The sequence below is a fragment of the Artemia sp. Qi Xiang Cuo genome, chromosome 4 (assembly GCF_049724085.1).
Source record: "Artemia sp. Qi Xiang Cuo chromosome 4, ASM4972408v1, whole genome shotgun sequence".
Lineage (NCBI taxonomy): Eukaryota > Metazoa > Arthropoda > Branchiopoda > Anostraca > Artemiidae > Artemia > Artemia sp. Qi Xiang Cuo.
The window spans coordinates 33,100,275-33,121,700 of record NC_142797.1 but is presented as its reverse complement, the minus strand read 5'-3'; the positions used below and the strand labels follow the sequence as shown (position 1 = coordinate 33,121,700).

The following is a 21,426-nucleotide window of genomic DNA, read 5'->3' as shown; positions in this document are numbered from 1 at the left end:
TGTCCACACTGATATGTTTTGTTTTTTTCAAATAATACACATAAACAGGTTAGACATGCTTTGTTATGAAAATTGACGCGCAGATATTTTCATAACAAAGCATGTCTAACCTGTTTATCTGTATTATTATTCCGTATATGAAAGAGGCTGTGCCCTCCTCAACGCCTCGCTCTTTACGCTAAAGTTTGACTTTCTCACAACTCTTTTTTTAAACAATAAAAACTTTAGCGTAAAGAGCGAGGCGTTGAGGAGGGCACAGCCTCTTTCATATACGGAATAATTTCTGTTCTTTTTAAGTTTTAATGTCGCTCCTTACTTTCAGTTTAAAGAAATTTTTTTTTATATTTAAAGGCTGCGAAAGCGGGGGGTTTGGGGGTGGTAGCCCCCCAACTGTGCCTCCTAATCCCTGTACGTTTTAAGGTTCGACCTTGTAACTCAGCCTCTTTAACTCTTTAGAAAACGTAGTTTTTTTCAAATAATTTCTGCACGTTTTTGTACAGTTTATTACTTATTATTGCTTGACTAACTGTTAGCTGATCGTGTCAGGAGTTAAAGTTGGGCGGCTGCCGCCCCCCAAACCTCCCGCTCTTGAACATTCTTGTGTTAAGGCTTTTAATTCCTGAATACTCAAATCACGTCGTACAGGGTGCCTCCTAATCCCTGTACGTTTTAAGGTTCGAACTTGTGACTCAGCCTCTTTAACAGCCCCCCAACTGTGCCTCCTAATCCCTGTACGTTTTAAGGGTCGACCTTGTAACTCAGCCTCTTTAACTCTTTAGAAAACGTAATTTTTTTCAAATAATTTAAAAAAGAAACTGAGTTTCTTTTCAAAGTATATAAAAAAGTTGCTCTGATGGTGAATCGAACCCGAGTTTTCCGCATGAAAGTCTGAAGTCTCAGCCGCTGGACTATACAAACACACTAGCAATTGTTGTTTAGCAAATAGAAGGTATTTTCGACGCAAGCAAATTCCCAAAAATCTTGATATGTGGTTTTTGGAAAACAGGGAAGGAGTGATCAGATTGAGCTGAAATTTCGACGATAAGCTCCCAGGCCCCAGGAAAGCTTATCCTCTAAATTTCAGCCCGATCAGACAACGTTAAAGGGGGGTTGTGGAGGGAAAAATTAACATGGGCTAATATAGGAAAACGAGGTTTTTCGTAAATGTAAATTCGGGGGATAATTTTTTCGGTTTTAAAATATCAAAAGGCCCTTACAGGTTGAATTCTTCGTCGACTGAGTCCACATACAAACTTCGCCGTTGCCAACGGTGGCCTGTAGGCTTGGATAACAAAAAAAGAATGATAGTAACTTGAAGTGGGTCTCTTTGTTTTTTTTGAAAACGGTACGGATTGAGAGGATTGAGATGAAATTTATAGGATAAGATCCCGGGCCCTAGGAAAGCTTAACCTCTAAATTTCAGCCCAATCGGACAACGTTAAAGGGGGCTGTGGTGGGAGGGTCCAAACTTCCGGCCCAGTTTACCCCATGAAGATAAAGTCGGAGGAGGATGAAATTTTGCAAGTTTCTTAGTTTGAGCTTGGGCTACAAAATGCAATTACCGCCGTCTCTCTGCGACCTCTAGGACCTGAAATCGCTTAACATTGTGGTGGGTCGCCTCTTTATAGAGGCACAAGTGTGCCCTCCTTGATATATTTATATATATAAAATATATATATATAAATATATGTATATAAATATATATATATATATATATATATATATATATATATATATATATATATATATATATATATATATATATATATATATATATATATATATATATATATATATATATATATATATATATATATATATATATATATATATATATATATATATATATACTATATATATATATATATATATATATATATATATATATATATATATATATATATATATATATATATATATATATATATATATATATATATATATATATATATATATATATATATATATATATATATATATATATATATATATGTATATAAAGTTTGGATCATGCGCACTCTAAATTCACCATTCACGTCAGTTCAACTTTCTTATCTAGCAATCATGGTGTTATAAAGTGTTTAAACCCGAGATTTTTCTTTATGTTTACTTTGTGATTCAATGAAAAAAAATGGACCAAAAATAATATAAAGTGGATCGGTATGTTTCCCAATTACAGAATTTTAAAAATTTGAAACAAACAGATTTTACCTTTTGTACATCTTGATCTAAGAGTTCATCATAAAGTTGAGATTGTACAAGAGGCGGCAAGTCAGAGACTTCTGAAAAATAAATTAAAATTATATACACCATTTGTATACTGATTTTTTAAATACTGATTATTCGGGCTAATTTCAAATGACTTGTGTTATTAAACTTAACCTAAAACAGTACTTAAATTATTTCTTACTAATATTACATTAATTGGCTGTAAAACCATCAATACAGTCTCAGCAGGCACATAAAATAAAATAAAAACGGTCGATACCAATGAAATGGATATTGTTTTTTTTTCAATTGTGAGAAGTGGGAGGAGATGATGTCATTTCTTTTATACATTAAAGATGGAGCAATTTTTGTTTAACATTACGTAATCAAAAGGTCCATTTTTTATATGCATTCCATAGACAGCTCATTAGCTCAATTTCAGTATTATACCTCCGCAAGCCCCTCGTGAAGCCTGGCAAATTTTACTAGATAGGCAACAGAGTAGAAAGTGAATCCCAAAAGCCCTAGAGCACAATGAGATAATATTCCTTTAAATGGCCTAAAATCTTGGGTATCTATTCGAAATGGGAAAAGCGGATGCTTTAAATAGCAGGAAATGCAGCGTAGGACGGTCAGCCTCAAGCGTGTCCACTATATTTGTGGCAGTACACCAAGCTCTACCCAGCACAATTTCAAAGGTTTAGTCTGTTTTTAGAATTTAGTAGCTTTTTTACAAGTTTTCACATTCCTTTGTAAAAAAAAAGGTGAGAAAATTCCTTTTTGGACATCAAGAGGAATATGGCGCAGAGAAAAGCATATATGCGATAGGGCCTCGTCTCCCTCCGCCAGAAATAATGTCGATACTTTTAAGATTGTCCACATAACAATCATATATTTTTCATATAATTCGCCAATTTTTTCTCTACTAACTTTTAATAGGTTTATGCAAAATTCGCGTAAAATTATTTTTCTATCCCTCTTCGAGTTTCTTTCTTCCGTGTTTCCTGTGTTTCCTCCTATTTTTTGCGTTTCCTGTGTTTCTGGAAACACAATAAAGCTGTTTTCTAGTGTTTCCTCCTATTTTGTCAAAAAAGTTGCACTTGAACGTTAACATGAGATTGTCATTCTTCTTTAGTGTTCTCCAGACCAACCAAAAAACTTAATTGGACTTTGTTATCAAATAACCTTACATCTAAAGATATTGCCATAAAATTGAACTCTAGTCCTGGTTTTGCTGAGCCAAAAACAAAGGTTTTGAAATTAAATTCTCACGCTTGACAATAAAGAAAAAAGAATTCGTTGAAATTAAATTGCGCAAAGCGTAAACTTTAGAAAAAAATAAAAGTGGTTCCACAAATTTCTTAATTTGAATGAGAACAGTGAAATGTGAATTGGCTATTATCAATTATTTTTAGTTCATAAGTCGTGGCCCTATTTTTTAGATTAGTCTTAATCTAACAAAAAATCAGCAGCTAAACAATAAAAAATTGACATTATAATGACACAAAGCAAATATACAGCAGCTGCTAAAATACCGCCTCACATACAAGCTTCTCAAAAAAAAAATAACTTTAGCGCTTCTTCTATTAACAAATTTAGACAAATGAACATAGAGAAAAGCGGGTATAACATTTTAAACAAAAACTGCGGACCAAAACGTTAAAAAAACAAACAAAGATAACAACATAAACGCTACAAAATTGAGAAAGGCGAAAAGAAAACACATTTAAACGAAAATCCAAAAACACGTCACAAAGAACAAGAGTAGGGTGTCTGCTATTGTAAACATCCTGGTGTTGTGCTTTGTGACGTGATTTCTGATTTTTATTTAAATGTGAGTTTTCTTTTCCCTCTTTCTCTTTTGTACGGCGTTTGTGTTGCTACCTTTGATTTTTTTTTTCATGTTTTGCTCAGGCTAGTTTCTTTTATTACTTTTATTTTATTTTATTCCCATTGATAAAGGCTTCCAGATGTGAAGCTGAAATATTCGGATTTTTTTTTATAATTGAAACCGTTTTTGTTGGTCACATAAAGAAAGAAAAACGAGCAAAAATGGGTTTTTTATAGGCAAAATGACGATACTGAAAAAACAAAGCGAATATTTCGAGAGGACAAACGCCTCTCTTCTTCAGCGCGAAACGAAACGATGTATCAATAAAAGCCAAAAATTAAAAGAATTAAAACCAACTACCTAACAACCATAAAAGCGAGTTATTCGCCAATATCCGCGATTTGCACAAAATCCAAAAAAACATGAACTGCCATCGACGGATACTAGCGAGCTCCTGACAAATGAAAGGAATCAATTCATTCACTCGAAAAAACAAAACGAACCAGCAATTAAATAAGTTGGAAAACTATGTCATTTGATTTCGGATTTTAATTAAGGCATTTCTTGCAGACACCCTTTGAGACCTAAGGGGTTGTTCATGTGTTTGATTAGATGACTGGGAAAGAGGTTCAAGCTTTATTTCAGTGATTACTAACGAATCGGCTTCTCTTTTGAGAAAACCGAAATATGACTCGTTTATTCTTAAATCACCGGACTCTCTGTTTAAAGCTAGACCTAAATGTTGGTATTTATGAATTTCAACAGCTTCTCTGTAGTGCTGGACAATACCTTTATCATGCGAAATGAGACTAGCTTGACTAAACAAAATAGTATGGTCTGGTTTTTCAAAAATGTGCTCTGCAAGGGCAGAGTCAAAATTTTCTGGTTTTTTTCGCTTTTTAAGTGTATTATTAATTGAACTAGAATGCTGGGTTAATCTATCTGTTAGTCGCTGATTTGTTCTTCCGATATACCAAAGACCCCACGAACAAGGAATTCTGTAGACACCGGAGTTTTCACCTATCGGTATAGGGTCTTTACCTTGATAAATTTGGGACCTGATAGTTTTTCTGGGTCTATAATAAGTGTAAATGTTATTTTTCCGAACGGCACGAACGGCAATTTACAGAACGTATAGGGTTTTTTAAATCATGTTATTAGTGACTGCAAAAGCAAGCGCTACCGGTTAAATCAGGATATTTTCAGGCTAGAGCGAGAAATATTATGTACGCTTTCTTATGCTGATTTTCATCAAATTAAGGCTATTGCTGACAATTCTTTTCAGCATGATTTTAGGATTTCTAGACAAAGACTTTCTGAGAAATTACACCGTTTGAAGTTGGAAAAACTTTCTAATAATCCACCTGTTGTCCCAAATGCGTATCCTGGTCCTGCTGTGATAAATCTCAGCTCCACGCCCCTTACAACAGAGCAAAATCAGGTTCTATCGAAAGGATTTTCAATAACCCCTTCGAAAATACCTTATAGTGAAATTATCGCGAACACAAAGGGGGCTTTTCATGACTCTCGTGCGGATATTGGAGAGATTGCTGAGGTTAGAGCACAATTTGTTGAAACTTTGTTGGATTCGCCTTCTATTAATAATCGAAATTAAAAAAATTTTAGTAAAACTTAACACTTGGTCTTACACGCATTAAAAAAAGATCATTCCAGGATTATTACGAAAGCCGATAAAGGCAATACTGTTGTTGTATTAGATTCAGATGATTACGACAAAAAAATCGGAGAAATTTTAAATGATTCTAACACATATGAACAATTAGCTACCGATCCCACAGAAAAATTTGTACAGGAAGTCCGAAAAGAGCTTTCTTATCTAAAAGGAAAAGGTGAAATTACAGATCAGTTGTACAAAAGGTTTTACCAACGCGGTTGCACGTCCCCTCGCTTTTATGGTCTTCCTAAAGTTCATAAGCCCGGTAATCCACTTCGACCCATTGTTTCTTCTTTTAATTCTCCTACAGCAAAAATAGGAAAATTCTTATCAGTGATATTTCGCCCACTAATTCAGGCTCAAAAATCCTATATTAAAAATTCTGCTGATTTTGTTTCCAAGGTAAAGCAAGTTTCGGTTAAACCAAATACAAGAATTGGCAGTTTTGATGCAGATTCAATGTATACCAATTGTGATCCTCAAAAGGCCGAACTGTTTTTGGAGCAAAAACTTAATTCTAACCCATCTATATCAGAAAATTCTACTCTTTCGAATCAGACACTTCTTTCGCTTACAGCCCTTTGTAACAAAATTTCTTTTTATTTCCATTATAGAGGCATTTTTTATAGACAGAAATATGGGCTCTCCATGGGTGCCCCCTTTCTCCAATACAGGCTGATATTTTTATGGAAGACCTTGAAGAAAGGGCTATTTTGCAAAGTTCTTGTAAACCTGAATTTTGGGTTCGTTTTAAAGATGACATTTTTTATTTATGGGAGCATGGTGACGAGTCTCTGGGTTCTTTTCTTCACTTGCTCAACTCCTTGGATCCAAAACCGAAATTTACTCAGGAATCAGAGATAGAGAGGCGTCTTCCTTTCTTAGATGTTCTGGTGCACCGAAATGATTCGTGATTCGAGTTTAGTGTATATAGAAAACCCACACATAATGACCGTTACTTAAGTTATTCCTCCAATCCTTCTCCTGCTGTGAAAAGAGGAGTTGTCACTTCTCTAGTTGATAGAGCTTTGAAAGTTTGTTCAACACGTTTCTTGGATTTAGAACTCAACCACCTTAGAGATATTTTATTTGGGAATGGTTATCCAATTAGTATAATAAATTCTGTAATTACAAAACGCATGAAAAGATTATCACATAGTTCCACAGGAAACACAAATCAAAGAGAAAATTCAGTTTATCTTGGCCTCCCATATATTAAAGGCATTTCAGACCACATTTCAAAAAATCTAAGGACAAATAACATTTACACTTATTATAGACCCAGTAAAACTATCAAATCCCAAATTTATCAAGGTAAAGACCCTATCCCAATAGGTGAAAACTCCGGTGTCTACAGAATTCCTTGTTCGTGTGGTCTTTGGTATATCGGAAGAACAAATCAGCGACTAACAGATAGATTAACCCAGCATTCTAGTTCAATTAATAATATACTTAAAAAGCGGAAAAAACCAGAAAATTTTGACTCTGCCCTTGCAGAGCACATTTTTGAAAAACCAGACCATACTATTTTGTTTAGTCAAGCTAGTCTTATTTCGCATGATAAAGGTATTGTCCAGCACTACAGAGAAGCTGTTGAAATTTATAAATACCAACATTTAGGTCTAGCTTTAAACAGAGATTCCGGTGATTTAAGAATAAACGAGTCATATTTCGGTTTTCTCAAAAGAGACGCCAATGCTTTACTAATCCCTGAAATAAACCTTGAAATACTTTCCCAGTCATCTAATCACACACATGAACAACCCCTTAGGTCTCAAAGGGTGTCTGCAAGAAATGCTTTAATTAAAATCCGAAATCAAATGACATAGTTTTCCAACTTATTTAATTGCTGGTTCGTTTTATTTTTTCGATTGAATTAATTGATACCTTTCATTTGTCAGTTGATCTCTAGTATACGTCGATGTAAGTTCATTTTTTTTTGGATTTTGTGCAAATCGCGGATATTGGAGAATAACTCGCTTTTATGTTTGTTAGGTAGTTGTTTTTAATTCTTTTAATTTTTTGCTTTTATTGATACATCGTTTCGTTTCGAGCTGAAGAAGAGAGGCGTTTGTCCTCTCGAAATATTCGCTTTGTTTTTTCAGTATCGTCATTTGGCCTATAAAAACCCCATTTTTGCTCGTTTTTCTTTCTTTATGTGTTGTCAGGCCAATGTGGTTTAAGAAATTGTTTTTGTTGGTTGTTTTTATTCACTGTCTTTGTTTAGAACATTAACTAAAAAAGTTATTTTTTTTAACTGAAAGTAAGGAGCAACATTAAAAATCAAAAAGAACAGAAATTGTTCCGTATATGAGGGTGGCCCCTCCTCAATACCTTGCTCTTTACGCTAGATCTGTTAGCACTTTTTAAAAAGCTTCCGATTCTTACCCCTGTGTTTCAGTAAACGTTCTTAAGAAATTCGGACAAACAGTCAAACTTTAGCGTAAAGAGCAAGGTATTGACGAGGAGACAGCCCTTCATATATGGAATAATTTCTGTTCGTTTTTATTTCTAATGTCGCTCCTTACTTTCAGTTAAAAAAAACTTGTTTTTTTTTTTATTTAATTACTGTTCGCTTTTCAAATAATGCAGGTAAAAGTAGGTCGCCCTTACATGCCTTTCCCCACGGACTGTGGGGGTCATTTTACCCCTAAGGACATAGTTTTTTGATCTTTCAACTATTCTGAATAAAATGGCTATCTCGAAATTTTGATCAGGTAACTTTGGGAAATAAATGGGCATGGGAGGGCGGTCAGTTGCCCTCCAATCTTTTCTTGTCACTAGAAGTTTTATTTTCGTTCGAATGCGCCGTTTCCCGATCTTTTAGGACCATTATTTCAATACGATCACCTCTGGGAAAAAAAAAAACAACAACAAAAGACGAAAAACAAATGAACACGCATCCGTAATCTGTCTTCTGGCAAAAATAGTAGAATTCCAAATTTTTGTATATAGGAGCCTGAAACTTCTACATTAGGGGTATCTGACACGCTGAACCTGATGGTGTAATTTTCAACAAGATTCCTTGAATTTTGAGGGGTGTTTCCTCCCTATTTCAAAAACCTGGCAAATTTTCTCAGGCACGTCACTTTTGATGGGTAACACCAAACTTGTTACATCTTATATATTCGGAATCAGCATAACAAGCTGATTCTTTTGATTTACCTATTGATATCGAAGTTCCCTTTATTAATGTTTCAGTTACTATTGAGCCGAGTTGCGCCTTACTTACATTTCAATACCACGAACTGTTTGATTATACTCCTTTTTCTAAATTTTCATTAGTTTAAGTTTGTGGATGGAAACGCAGCGTGGTTTATGGAATTATTTACTTCTTCTGTCGTTTTTTTTTTATGTTTATTTCAGCCTAAATATTAACATAAAAATGTAGATAATTCAGAATGAATGAAAGATAACATGTAAAATAATTTACTGATTTAAATAAGAATGGCAAAAATACCTGAGATTTTCGTCGACTTTCAACATTTAACACATTTTGAAAAACTGGAAATGAAAAGCCCTCTAAACAAATATTGCAAAGTTGCTCCCATACGAAATACGCAGACAAATATACCGATAAGTTACATTAAGATACCTACCCTGAGGTATCACAAAGGTTGACATTTCCTGAAAATATACACAGGGGAGACCTGATTTATGGTGTCTGAGAGAAGTGCTTAAATGCTTCCTAATATCTGATGCTAATTCTGGCGCTATGTGATGAGGAGTCCTCTTTGTTCCTTTTGTCCCTTGTATGGAATTTAATATTGTCTTTAAAACCTGAAAAAAAATTGAACTAAAAAAAGGACACGTTAACAAACATGAATGCCAGCATGCAATTAGACTGAAGGGAATTAAAGTTTTACGCAGTGTGCCCCCCCCCCCCCCAGACATTATAGCGGATTTTATTGTCTATTCTACCTTCAAGCTGGTTAAGAAGAGTAATTGGACATTAACCAATCTTGGTCATTTATTCTTTAGATGGCGCAGCTGGTGCTGGAACAGCTGTCAGAGTCTCATGCAAGTTAAACTTTATTTATGATTTTATATAGTTTTCTTCTCTGATGGTGCAAGTAATTGAAAAATGGACAGTCCAAATTTTCATTGATGCCCTAATAATGATGGTAATGCACGAGAAAGCCCAATTATAAGACCTAAATTCATTCTATTTGACATTAGCGCCATCATGCAGATTCTTTTCAGTCTAGTCAATATTGTTCAGCAGTCAATACAATTTTTTATTTTAATTGCCAAAAACATGCACCATTTAGTCTGGCTTTGACCACGACTTTGATTGTTGCTTAACAAATGATTCTGAAGCCTGTCGTAAATCGACTGTATTCAATATTAATATTAAAGGTACTACTACATCATATGTATCTATGACTTAATTGCAGGGTTACATCGAATGCTTGAAATTAGGAAAAGGGCTTTCGGGAGTGTTAAACTATGTAATAGATATTTTTTAGCCAGTGCACAGCCAAAAGTCCAATTTTGTATGTAGTTTTTCACATGAAAGATCTTCCGGGAACAGGTGCACCGAGTTAAATCTACAAGGAAGCATTATAAAATATTTTTGGAATGCCCAAAATACAAGTTTTGGCCACAAAATACAAGTTCTTGCCACGAAATTACGATTTTTCTGAGAGAAAACGGTATGTAATCTTAGTAAAAATAACTGTCCTGTGTTTAGAAACGATTTCGCCAGTCCACAGACCTGAAGAAATATTTCAGCAAAATAGTTGAAGGATAGTTAAGACAAATCAAAGTTTGTAAAAGGCATCAACATGAAAATAAATGTAGTGAAAACAGTGGCACTTCCAAAAATTGAAAATCTTAAGTGCCAAAAATTCAGCGTTACACTTTCTTTAAACCTTAACCAAAAATCACCATAATAAGTTTGTCACTTAAACATTACCATGATATTTGTTTGCCATATAAGTAGAAACTCAAGATGTACGAATAAAAAAGAGCGACAAGGAAACGGCTAAAGTACACAGACATATTTGCACACTTCGGATTTTGTACAAAAGAAAATGTATGCGCTGTAAATATACGGTGGAGAATCACATATTAAATAAAAACGAAAAAAAGAAAACAATTACAAACTACTCTATCACTGCGTAATAGCACTTTTTTAAGATTTAAGAACTTTTTTTTTCTAAAATTCACAAATACTGCAATTTTGCCTGTATTCGATAAGCCCAAAATTTGACGCAATAGCGTTAAAGGGAACATACATTAATAGAAGAATACGAAGATTCTTAGGTTTTCTTAAGATGTTAAAAGTTTTTTTTTGCGAACATATGGGTTGCTATCTGATTAATGAACTCTTTTCGTTTTCCCTTAATTTTATAATGTCATAGCAAATATGTGTAAGTTTATTTTTTCCAAAATTACCAGATGAATGAAAAAAATATTTGTCACTTCGCCACATCAGTGTTTAAAAAAAGCTGCGCTAACAGATTAATTACTGGATTCTTAAAAACAAATCAAACTGTCTATCGTTTCTAAACAATTAAAGGATTCTAACATTTACCCGTTCGTTTGCTTAAAAAAAAAAAAAATTCAATTGCACACTAAAAAACTTTTGGCGAAATGACATAGCACTGATATCAATTAAAAATATTCTTTACATGACGTTGAAATCTGAAATTTTAATATGAATGTTTGATTAAGATTCCTTTTGGCGTTGCTTATTTTTTTTAATATATCTTTCACCATTATCAAATTGTACCACACATTGCTGTCAATAGACCCCTACTTGTGGATACACTAAGAAAGAGTATAACTGGATTAATATTATGTCAACGTACATACCTCTTCATTTTGATATCTGAGAGCAATTTGGACTAAACTTTGCCCTTGATCAACACCGGCATATCTAGGTAAAACGTTCATATCCGTAGGAGACAGATGGCGCAACGGATCTCCGCCACTATTCAAGTAAGACGCCACAGGGGTCACATTTCCTTCAATCACACCTTGAATAGCATTCAACCATGACCAGTCTGCTTCTCGGTGCTAAAAAAAGCGTTATAGTTTCATTGGCTTTTACAACAACAAAAAAATGTAATTATTCATACAGCTATTCTTCAACAATCCAATTATTCTAAGTTTAAATGAGTTCCAATAAACAAATAGCAATCACGAGAAACTGACAAATATCCAAGCCCCCAAAAAAACATGGCCCACTTCTTTTTTTTTTTTTTTTTAATTTAAAGTCCTTTAAAAATTGTAAATAATTGAGATTGTCCAAACGAACTACACAACCTAGTCAATTAATGACTACTGTACTTATATAGCAGCTTTGAAAATGATTAAAGCTTTATAAAGCATTTTCATAATAGTTTAAAGACTATGACATGATTGCTATGATCTGAAATTCAACCAAACAACTTTGAAATCGAAGTTTCGCGAACTGGTCCAGAGTGTATCTCACAGAGATTCACAGCATTAGCTAATACACAGGGCACAAAAAAAAATTGCATGACAAATGATTTGAAAGAAAAACGGAGAATTATAGACTAAACAAAACTAGAAAAAAAGTGGTAACTTTTGCACGAAAAACAGGAAAAAAAACCTTGTTATATCTCTAATATTGGTAAAACTGATTTGATGGCTTAAAGCGAAGGTTTTATGTTGATTCACTATTGGCTTTGCTGTTTGATAGGTATAGGGAGGGTTTCCTCTCATTGCCAACTACCTGTATTTTGCACCGCGGTGATTTTCTTTGGATTGAAAATAAACAATCTTTAACCGTGGCGGAATGTGTCCATTTTGAAAAACTAAAAACAAAAAATTAATAGCAAACGGTTGGAAAAATGTAAGACATAAAATCTAACGTTCAAATTATGCAGACGTCTTCAAAGACAGAGGAGTCACCTTTTAGAGAATTCAAAAGCCAATATATTGATGGATAGATGGACCGGTACCAGATTTTCTTCGTTTTTTTTTCTGGGTAACCATAGGGCTTTCTGAAATGATGGGTGAGTTCTCCCCGAAATCCGTGTGTAAGCCCTCAGAAAAGTGGCCAAAACTGTCTTTTTTGTGCTCTGATTTGTGTGCTTTTTTTGTCTGTTACGTTTCTTGCAAAGCGGAGATTTCCCCAAAGAAAAAAAATCCTCTGAACTCTATCTTAACCCCTCCCCCTCCCCTGGGGTCAGTCTTGTGTACAATTATGTAAATAAAAACAAGTTATAGGTTGCTTTATTAGAACAATCCACTTTAGTGTTTTAAAGCCTCATATTAGTATTAGTTGACGATTTACGTCGCTGCATAGATGCGAATAAAGGTTAAGGGACTCCTTAAAATTTGAGCGAGAGCCTTACCCATTGCAAACAAGGTAACAGATTAACAGAAAAAAAAGAAAAACTAATTGCAAACAGGTCTAGAAGTAAAAGAAATATTTTAAGGACTAAATCCCACATCGAAAAAGTTCCTCTTCCTATGTATCCCTTTCCTCTAACTTTGTTTCCTATAAATAAAAACAAGTTATAGGTGCTTAATTAGAATTAAATAAAAAAAACAAGGTTTTTTTTTAACTGAAAGTAAGGAGTGACATTAAAACTTAAAACGAACAGAAATTATTCCGTATATGAAAAGGACTGTCCCGTCCTCAACGCCTCGCTCTTTACGCTAAAGTTTTTTATTGTTTCAAAAAAATTGAGTTGTGAGAAAGAGTCAAACTTTAGCGTAAATAGCGACCCCTTGATCACAAAGGCCGTTAATTAGAAAAAATAGCTCTTATGAAAGTAATAAAAAAATCTTTGGCTTAAAGAGCGGGGTATTGACTAGGGGGCGAACCCAATCATATACGTAATAATTTCTGTTCTTTTTAAGTTTTGATGTTGGTCCTTACTTTCAGCTGAAAAACTTGTTGTTTTTTTTTATTTTATTTCTGACCGTTTTTTTAAATAATACTAGAAAATCCGACGCCTCCTTCATAGCAATGTCCCTTCCCCCATTAAAACTTCGTCCATGGAAAGATCCTCCCACACAGACCCCCGACCCCGCCACTAACAGAAAAAATCCTCCTTGAAAACGGCTGTATACTCCCCAATAACCAATGCTATATGTAAACATTGGGTAAAGTTCGTAACTTTCAGCCCTCCCCCCGGGGACTTTGGGGGATTAACTCATCCTTAAAGAAATAGTTGTTATATTTTCGACCATGCTGAACAAAATGGTAATCTAAAAATTTTAGATTGCCATTTTGCCCTCCATTTTTTTTGGTCACTTAAAAAGGGCTCCAAGTTGCCCTCCATTTTTTTTGGTCACTTAAAAAGGGCACTAGAACTTTTAATTTCCGTTCGAACGAGTCCTCCCACGATATTCTACCACTGGGTCGATACTATCACCCATGAAAAAAACAAAACAAAACAAAAAAAACAAATAAACACGCATCTGTGATTTTTCTACTGGCAAAAAATACAAAATTCAACTTTTTTGCAGACAGGAGCTTGAAACCTCTAAAGTAGGGTTCTCTGATCCGCTGAATTCAATGGTGTGATTTTCATTAAGGTTCTATAACTCTTAGGGGGTGTTTTTCCCTTTTTTCGAAAATCAGGCAAATTTTCTCAGGCAAATTTTCGCGCAACTTTTGACGGGTAGAACTAAACTTGATGAAACTTGTATACTTGAAATCAGCATTAAAATCTGATTCTTTTGATGTATCTATTGGTATCAAAACTCTGTTTTTTAGAGTTTCGGTTACTATTGAGCCGTGTCACTCCATACTTACAGTTTGTTACCACGAACTGTTTGATTATCCAATTTAAGTGTTTTAAAGCTTCATATTTGTATTAGTTGGCGATTTACGTCACCATTAATATGCAAATGAAGGTTAAGGGACTTTAGATTTGCGCGAGAGCCTTACCCATTGCAAACCAGCTAAAACATTAAAAGAAAAAATGGAAGAACTAAATGCAAAAACATCTCTAGCCGTAAGACACTTTTTTAAGGACTAACCCCTCTCCAAAATGTTTCCTCTTCCTATATCTCCCTTTCCTCTGACTTCATTTCACCCATACAGACTAACAGACATATGTAAACTAGAGTCTGAAAAACATATTAGCTACCTGACGCCTTATTTGCTTTAACCGTTTTTCTACTTCATAGTTGTTCGCCGAGCCAGATCTAGACAGAGGTATTCTTCCATGAGTAGATGTTGTTTGCTGATTAGACGCAGAAAAGTATAAGTTTTCGTTACTATTGTTTCTTGCAGGAGCCAGCGGTAGACTGGAGTGACACATGGCGCATCTTAATGCCTTGTTCCAATTTTCATAAGTGCAAACCTTAAATTTTAGTTTCAGAATTAATTAGAAACAGTATAATGATCATAATTATCTAAGAAACAACAGGGCAACATCAAAACCAAGATTTTGAGCAAAATTAAATATTAATATGCAAGCCGTCTTTTGGAGAAAAATTCCAATTATTACGGTATTTGCTTGTCTGTTTGAGGACAAGGAAAATATTTCAGTATGCATAGATTTGGTCAAATTGGCTTCTAACAAAATGCCTTGTGTCCACATACTTTTAATCATTTTATGTATTAGCTCTTATTGTTATGGAGCAGCTGTCACAGGCGTACTAGACCAAGTGTTAATTAAGATCTTTTATGCTATTAAATAAAAAGAGGATAGGGAAGCCCCCTCATATAAGGAATAATTTCTATTTGTTTTAAGTGTTAATGTTGCTCCTTGCTTTCATTGGAAAAAAAAACTTATTTTTTTTATTTGGTTCTTGGTTGTTTTCAAATAATCCTTGAAAATCTGATTCCCCTTCATGAAAATCCCCCCCCCCCGAGCAATTCCACCATGAGAAGTTCCTCTAGATAACCCCCAAACAATTTACTCCTCGCTGAAAATTCTCCCAAAAGATTACAGGCGGACAATTCCATCTGGGAAATTCTCCTCAACCTACTTTCATTTGGTAAAAGACTTGTTATTTTATTTAATTTCTGACGTTTTTCAAATCCTGCCGGAAATCCCCCCCCCCCCACAGAAAATTTTTCCCACCCCCTCCCCCAATGGAAAGTTTCTCGCGTGGATAATTCTCCAAAGAGAATCTTTCCAGCGGAAAATCCCTCCCCCCAAGGAAAAGTCCCTTAGACATTCTCACTCCGCTAAAAATTTCATCTGGATAATTCTAATGGAACATCTCCATACGTGAAACTGAGTCACCAAAGAGAAAGCAGGACGAATAAAAAGCATTTCGTATACAGATCCTGGGAAGTTCCCCCCGTGTAAAATTTCCACTGGAAAGTTCATCCCTAGAAACTTACCTTCCCACGAAAAATTCTCCCCGTAAGTAGTCAGCAATTGAAAAAATAGAGAAAACGTGTATACATTTTAAAGAAAAACATTGGAAAAAACAAAAAAAAGCAACAAACTTAAAAAATATGAGAAATCCGAATATTTCGATCTCAGGTCCCGAAGCTTTTATCAACGAAAAAAAAAAATATGGATTAAGCCAAATTAAACAAAACATATAGAGAAAATGAAAAAAAAAAATAAACAAAACTCACATCTTAGTAACTACCAATATCACCATGAAAAAGCACGAATACGCACAACAAAATGACAAGTTAGGTTATCTATGGTACATTTTGAGACAACCTAACTTGTCATTTGGTGTTTGGTCATAAAATGGCCCATAAATTAACATGGTATCCTCGTGATGGTAAGACATCAAACCTTATTAATTATGTTATAGTAGACCGAAGACTGGCAGGATCAATACAAGATACTAGGGCATATAGGAGTGCTGTTATTGATGTTAAAAGTAAAGATCACCACCTTGTAGTGTCTAGGGTTAATTTGAAGCTGAAATTTCAGAAGGGTAACTATCTCCCGGGAAGTTATGATGTTGGTAGACTCCAGGATGAGAAACTGAGAGAACTTTCCAGAAACAGTTGAATACTAAACTTGAGAGTTTAAAATTTTACAATGTGGAAGATGGATGGAATAATTTTAGAAAAACAATTTGTGAAGTTGCTGATAGTGTCTTAGGGAAGAAAGTTAGGATGCAGCTAGGAATATTAGTGAAAAAGCTTTATGTTTAATAGAGAGGAAAAGGGACTTGTACAAGAATTATCTGAGTGATAGATCAAATGAAAACAAAATGAATGTAAAGAAAGTGGAGGAAGCATTAAAATATGAACTAAGGAGGTGTCAAGTGGAGGCCATGGATAAAATTGCCGAGGATCTGGAAGATGCAGCTAGACGGCATATTAGTAAAATATTGTGCTGGTATGTTAATAAATTGAGAGGAAGTAGTCAATGTGGACATGTCCAAGTTAAAGATAGGAACGGTGCTACAATTTGTCATAAGGAAAGAGTTAAAGAGACATGGGCAGAACATTTTGAGAATGTGCTAAACCGAGATAGAGCTGCAGGAAGAGATATAGAGGAAAATGAAAAAGTTTGTGATACCTAGGATGTGAAGGAAAATTTGTCTTGTGAGGAAGAATTAGCGACAGTACTAAAAGGATTAAAAAATAATAAGGCTCGAGGTGCTGATGGTGTGATAAATGAGTTTCTTAAATATGGTGGTTCTGAGGTTAGAAATAAGTTACTGAATATTATGACTATGATTTTTGAAAAACGAGAAGTACCTAACGATTTTAGGAAAACCTTAATTAAACCACTGTATAAGAAAGGTGATAAGAGTGAGTGTGGTAATTATCGAGGCATTAGTCTGGTCTCTGTAGGTTGCAAATTACTTATTAATATGATACTTCTAGACTGAGAGATGCTGTAGACAAAGTTTTAAGAGAAGAAAAGTGCGGTTTTAGAAAAGGTAGAGGACGTGTCGACCAAATTTTCACACTTAGGTGAATAATTGAGAAGTGCCTGAGGTGCCAAACACCTTTGGTCCTCAGTTTTATAAATTATGAACAAGCGTTTGATTCTATTTATAGAAGAGCTTTAGCAAAGGTCTTATCCTTGTATGGTATACGAGACAAATACATTAAAGTGATTAGTGCTATGTACGAGAATAACACTGCCGCGGTTAAGGTAGGAAATGAGGTTAGATGCTGGTTTCGTATTAAATAAGGAGTTAATCAGGGTTGTGTTCTATCCCCCTTTATATGGATCATTTTGATGGACTTTGTCTTCACACAGTGTACGAAAAGTAGGCTGTAATTCAAACAGTAGGCTGTACGAAAAATGTGGTTCAATCCTGCTTTCTAGGGCTATAATTAAAGAAAGGTTGAGATGGCTAGGGCATGTTCTCCAGATGAAGGATGACAGACTGCCGAAGATTTTCCTTTTCGGCCAACCATCTAGGGCAAAACGGAAAGCAGGTCGTCCTCGTCTGGGGTGGGAGGATGTCATAAAGAAAGATTTAAAGGACCAGGGCACGTACTGTTCAGGTGTGAAGAGGAAGGCTTTGAATTCATTGGAATGGAGCAGGGGCCTGCGTAGCTCTGTTGGACTCAGTCGGCTGGGTACTGCAGTTAGTTGTTAGTAGTAGTAGCAGTAATATCATACACAAAATTCTCAAATGAAAAATCGCTTTCTTTAGCAGCCAAATAAAAATAAGTAGTTTTATAATCATAATAGCCTTTGTCTTCACAAGGATGACGTAGAAACCATACTCTCTTGTTTTTCCAACGATTGAAACGTATACCAGGTTCTTCCTCCCAAAACAATTTAAAACAACGACGATACCAGTCTCTTAAAAATAAACTATAATCTCGTTTAGGTTTTTTCATTTTCCACCGCTGTTCCAAGCTTCAAGCTATTCTATTAAAAATAAACCAAAAAAGCGTAAATCTTGACTCTAATTGGTCAATCACAAATTTTATGCTGGAAAGCTATGCATTGTTCAATATGACAAATAACGAAAAAGTACATTATTGGGGTTGTAGTCGTAAATAATTTTGATTTTATCTATAAATGTGATTATTATTTATTTCCCTCGAAATCGAGGACTACATACAATACATAAATGAAACAACAAAACAAGAAATGCTTCAACAAACAAAACAAATCAATAATAATACAATTTGATATAGATTTATAGCAAGGGAAAGGTCAATACGATTTTATCTTTCCTTAACAATTATTTTTTTTATATACAATTGATTTGATTTTTCAGATATTATACATTTACTCAATGAGACTTCTTTGTGTAACAGAACAATAAATAGTAGTTGTACTGAGCTCTATCCGACAGCTATTGTAATTTCCTTGGTTTTTAATTAAGGCTAAATTCTCCATTTATACACATTTTCATTTAATTTTAAACGATACATACGGTATACTTTTACTCTTATTTACCTCGCATTTCCATTTTGAAGTCGCCTGGGGAGAGTTGGATCTTGTATTGCAAGCCTCAAATTCTGGAGATGCACCTTTAGAGGCATTAGAAGGTGGAATAACTCTGGAAGCTGTTGGACTGCCAGTTAATTTCAATGGTGCAATTCTTTCATGAATATTATCTGCGTCAATAACTGCATCTGAATCATTTAGCCGGGGTGATTGACATTGAGTACACCTGTCAAAAGTTAAGACAAAATAAATATCTTATTCATAATACAAAAAAAGAAATTGTTGTAATTTATTGACGCATGTTGAAAAACATTGCTATAGCAAAAACAGGAAGTAAGATATTGACTATAGGATATAGTCATAACAGTTAAGTAAATTAGAACACATGGTAGCGCAGGAGGGGGGGGATAGGAAAAAAAGAAAAAAAAACTCTGTAATAGTCATAACAGCCAAGTAAATTAAAACATATGGTAGCGCAGGGGAGGGGTCCCATGAGGGTATATCTGGGGATCACAAATCAAGGAAATTTTTGTTAATAATTTACAAAAATATACAAAATTCTGATGTATTTTCATCCTTAGAAAAACATTTTGAAGTGTGTTTTTTTAGTTTTGCAAGTTTGTGCCAACAGCTAAACCTGTTACCAACGTTCACCATACTTCAAATAATAAAATAAAATGTTTAATGCCCTTTCAACACAGGCCAGGCTCTAAGGGGAGAGGGTATTTTCCCTTAAGGAAAGGGAGGGATACTGGTCCTGATACTAGTAATAAAACGCCCCCAGTTACCCATATTCTATTTTGTTTTTTTAACATTTAGCAATTTTTAGCACACGCACCCACTTCCTTTAGGAGGGGGGGAGTCAGCCTTTGGGAAGACCTTAGGGATTAGGGATTCTCCCCGCCCCTGTCATAGCAGGAAAGAAATTATCATATATACATATGCAATGGGGGTAACAGAATCCGTCCAAAGGATTAGATACCCCCCTCGAAAGAAAATAGGAAAAGCGAGTGCTCTGAAAAATCAAGGGTTAAAAGATTTTTCATTTCGCCCTCTCCTCTACCAAGCAAAATCAGTCTAAAGCCCCCCCCCTTTCTGGATTTGTTTCTCCAGAAATCTCCACGGAAGTAGAGGGAAGGAGGCGAAACCCCTCTAACGGTTGTACCTTTATGTACTAATAATTTAATAGTTAGCAGTCATTGTCTGTTTTTACAATTGATCTTCCCAAACAATTACTTTTATAGGTGAAGAAACCCTTTGCTTTCCTATGATGTCTTTTATATCAAAATAAGAAGGAGAGTCTTCACCAAACAACCACACTCAGATTCATGATATTTACAAGTGAATATTTTGGCAGCATATCTTTACAAAATCGAGAAAAAAGTCTGCATATTTTCCTTATTCCCAGGCTTTTTGTTCCAATTGAAAGACGGAAATGGAACTACATTAAAACTTGCTGCATCACGGGTAGAAAAGAACTTTGACATTTAATCTGTCATCAAGGTCAGTATACACAATTTTACGCAATGGCATCAATATTTAGATGAGTCAACAGCAAATACAACAATACTAATTTCGAAATTTAAGGGCTGCACGCAGAAAGTTTTTTTTTCCACCTTTTTAAACTGAAAGTAGGCTTGTCACAGTTTTAGTCATTGCAAGGAAATCTCAAACTTAAAGCTACTTAATACTTGGACCATTCAAGAGCAGTAAGAAAAACTATTTAAGGTAGAGTTTAAAAAAAAGTTAATATTAGACAAAACGTTAGAAGGTAAAGGATACGGCACTGCACCCTTAAAGTTCAAACCGGCGGTGCTGATCTCTGTCTCAAGGCCCTTCAGCCAGGAAGTACAATAGGGGGATCCAACAGCCATCTTTTGCTTTCGCACACCCTTAATATTAGATAACAACAAGCATTAAAATTTCAGGAACAACAAAATATAACTGAGGAGAAACCTCATTGGAAAACGGCTACAGAAAAGAAAAGCTTCAAATTGACTAGCAAACAAAGTGGTGGAGCATTTAAAGTAAAAAAAAAAAAAAAAAAAAAAAAAAAAAAAAAAAAAAGTGTTGCACTTTTTTTATAGTGTCTCATAATATGTCAAAGCAAACCTTGTGTTCTAACCTTAATTCATGAATATTAGTTTATCCTCGTATCTGTAATTGTTAAGAAACAAACAAATGGTTGTAGAATAACACTGTAAAATTTTGAAGAACCATTTGGATGAAAACTGTCAACACAATTTTTATCAACAAAACGGATATGCAAGTCATGATGCACTTTTACCTGCAAGAAAGTCAAAGACAAAAGAATATGACAGTAGATTGTGGTTGACTGGAATCAAATCCCTGGATTCAAGCGCCTTGTATCAATATATTGAGTTTATCTAATAAGAGCAAAAAAAATGAGATTATAATGGGAAGATCTT

At 34.6% G+C, this 21,426-nt stretch overlaps 1 protein-coding gene across 2 annotated transcripts in view; it reads right to left on the bottom strand.

Annotated features, from left to right (window-relative positions):
* Positions 1–21,426, bottom strand: part of LOC148953028 (ubiquitin thioesterase trabid-like) — an 83,659-nt gene that overhangs the window by 47,268 nt on the left and 14,965 nt on the right. For both annotated transcript variants that reach the window (XM_089088239.1, XM_089088238.1), the window contains exons 3-7: positions 19,007–19,223; positions 14,795–15,010; positions 11,535–11,738; positions 9,314–9,494; positions 2,212–2,282 (exon numbers count right to left, since the gene is read on the bottom strand). In XM_089088239.1, coding sequence (XP_088944365.1) covers positions 2,212–2,282; positions 9,314–9,494; positions 11,535–11,738; positions 14,795–15,010; positions 19,007–19,223 — 889 coding nt within the window. The remainder of the gene's footprint in view (positions 1–2,211; positions 2,283–9,313; positions 9,495–11,534; positions 11,739–14,794; positions 15,011–19,006; positions 19,224–21,426) is intronic.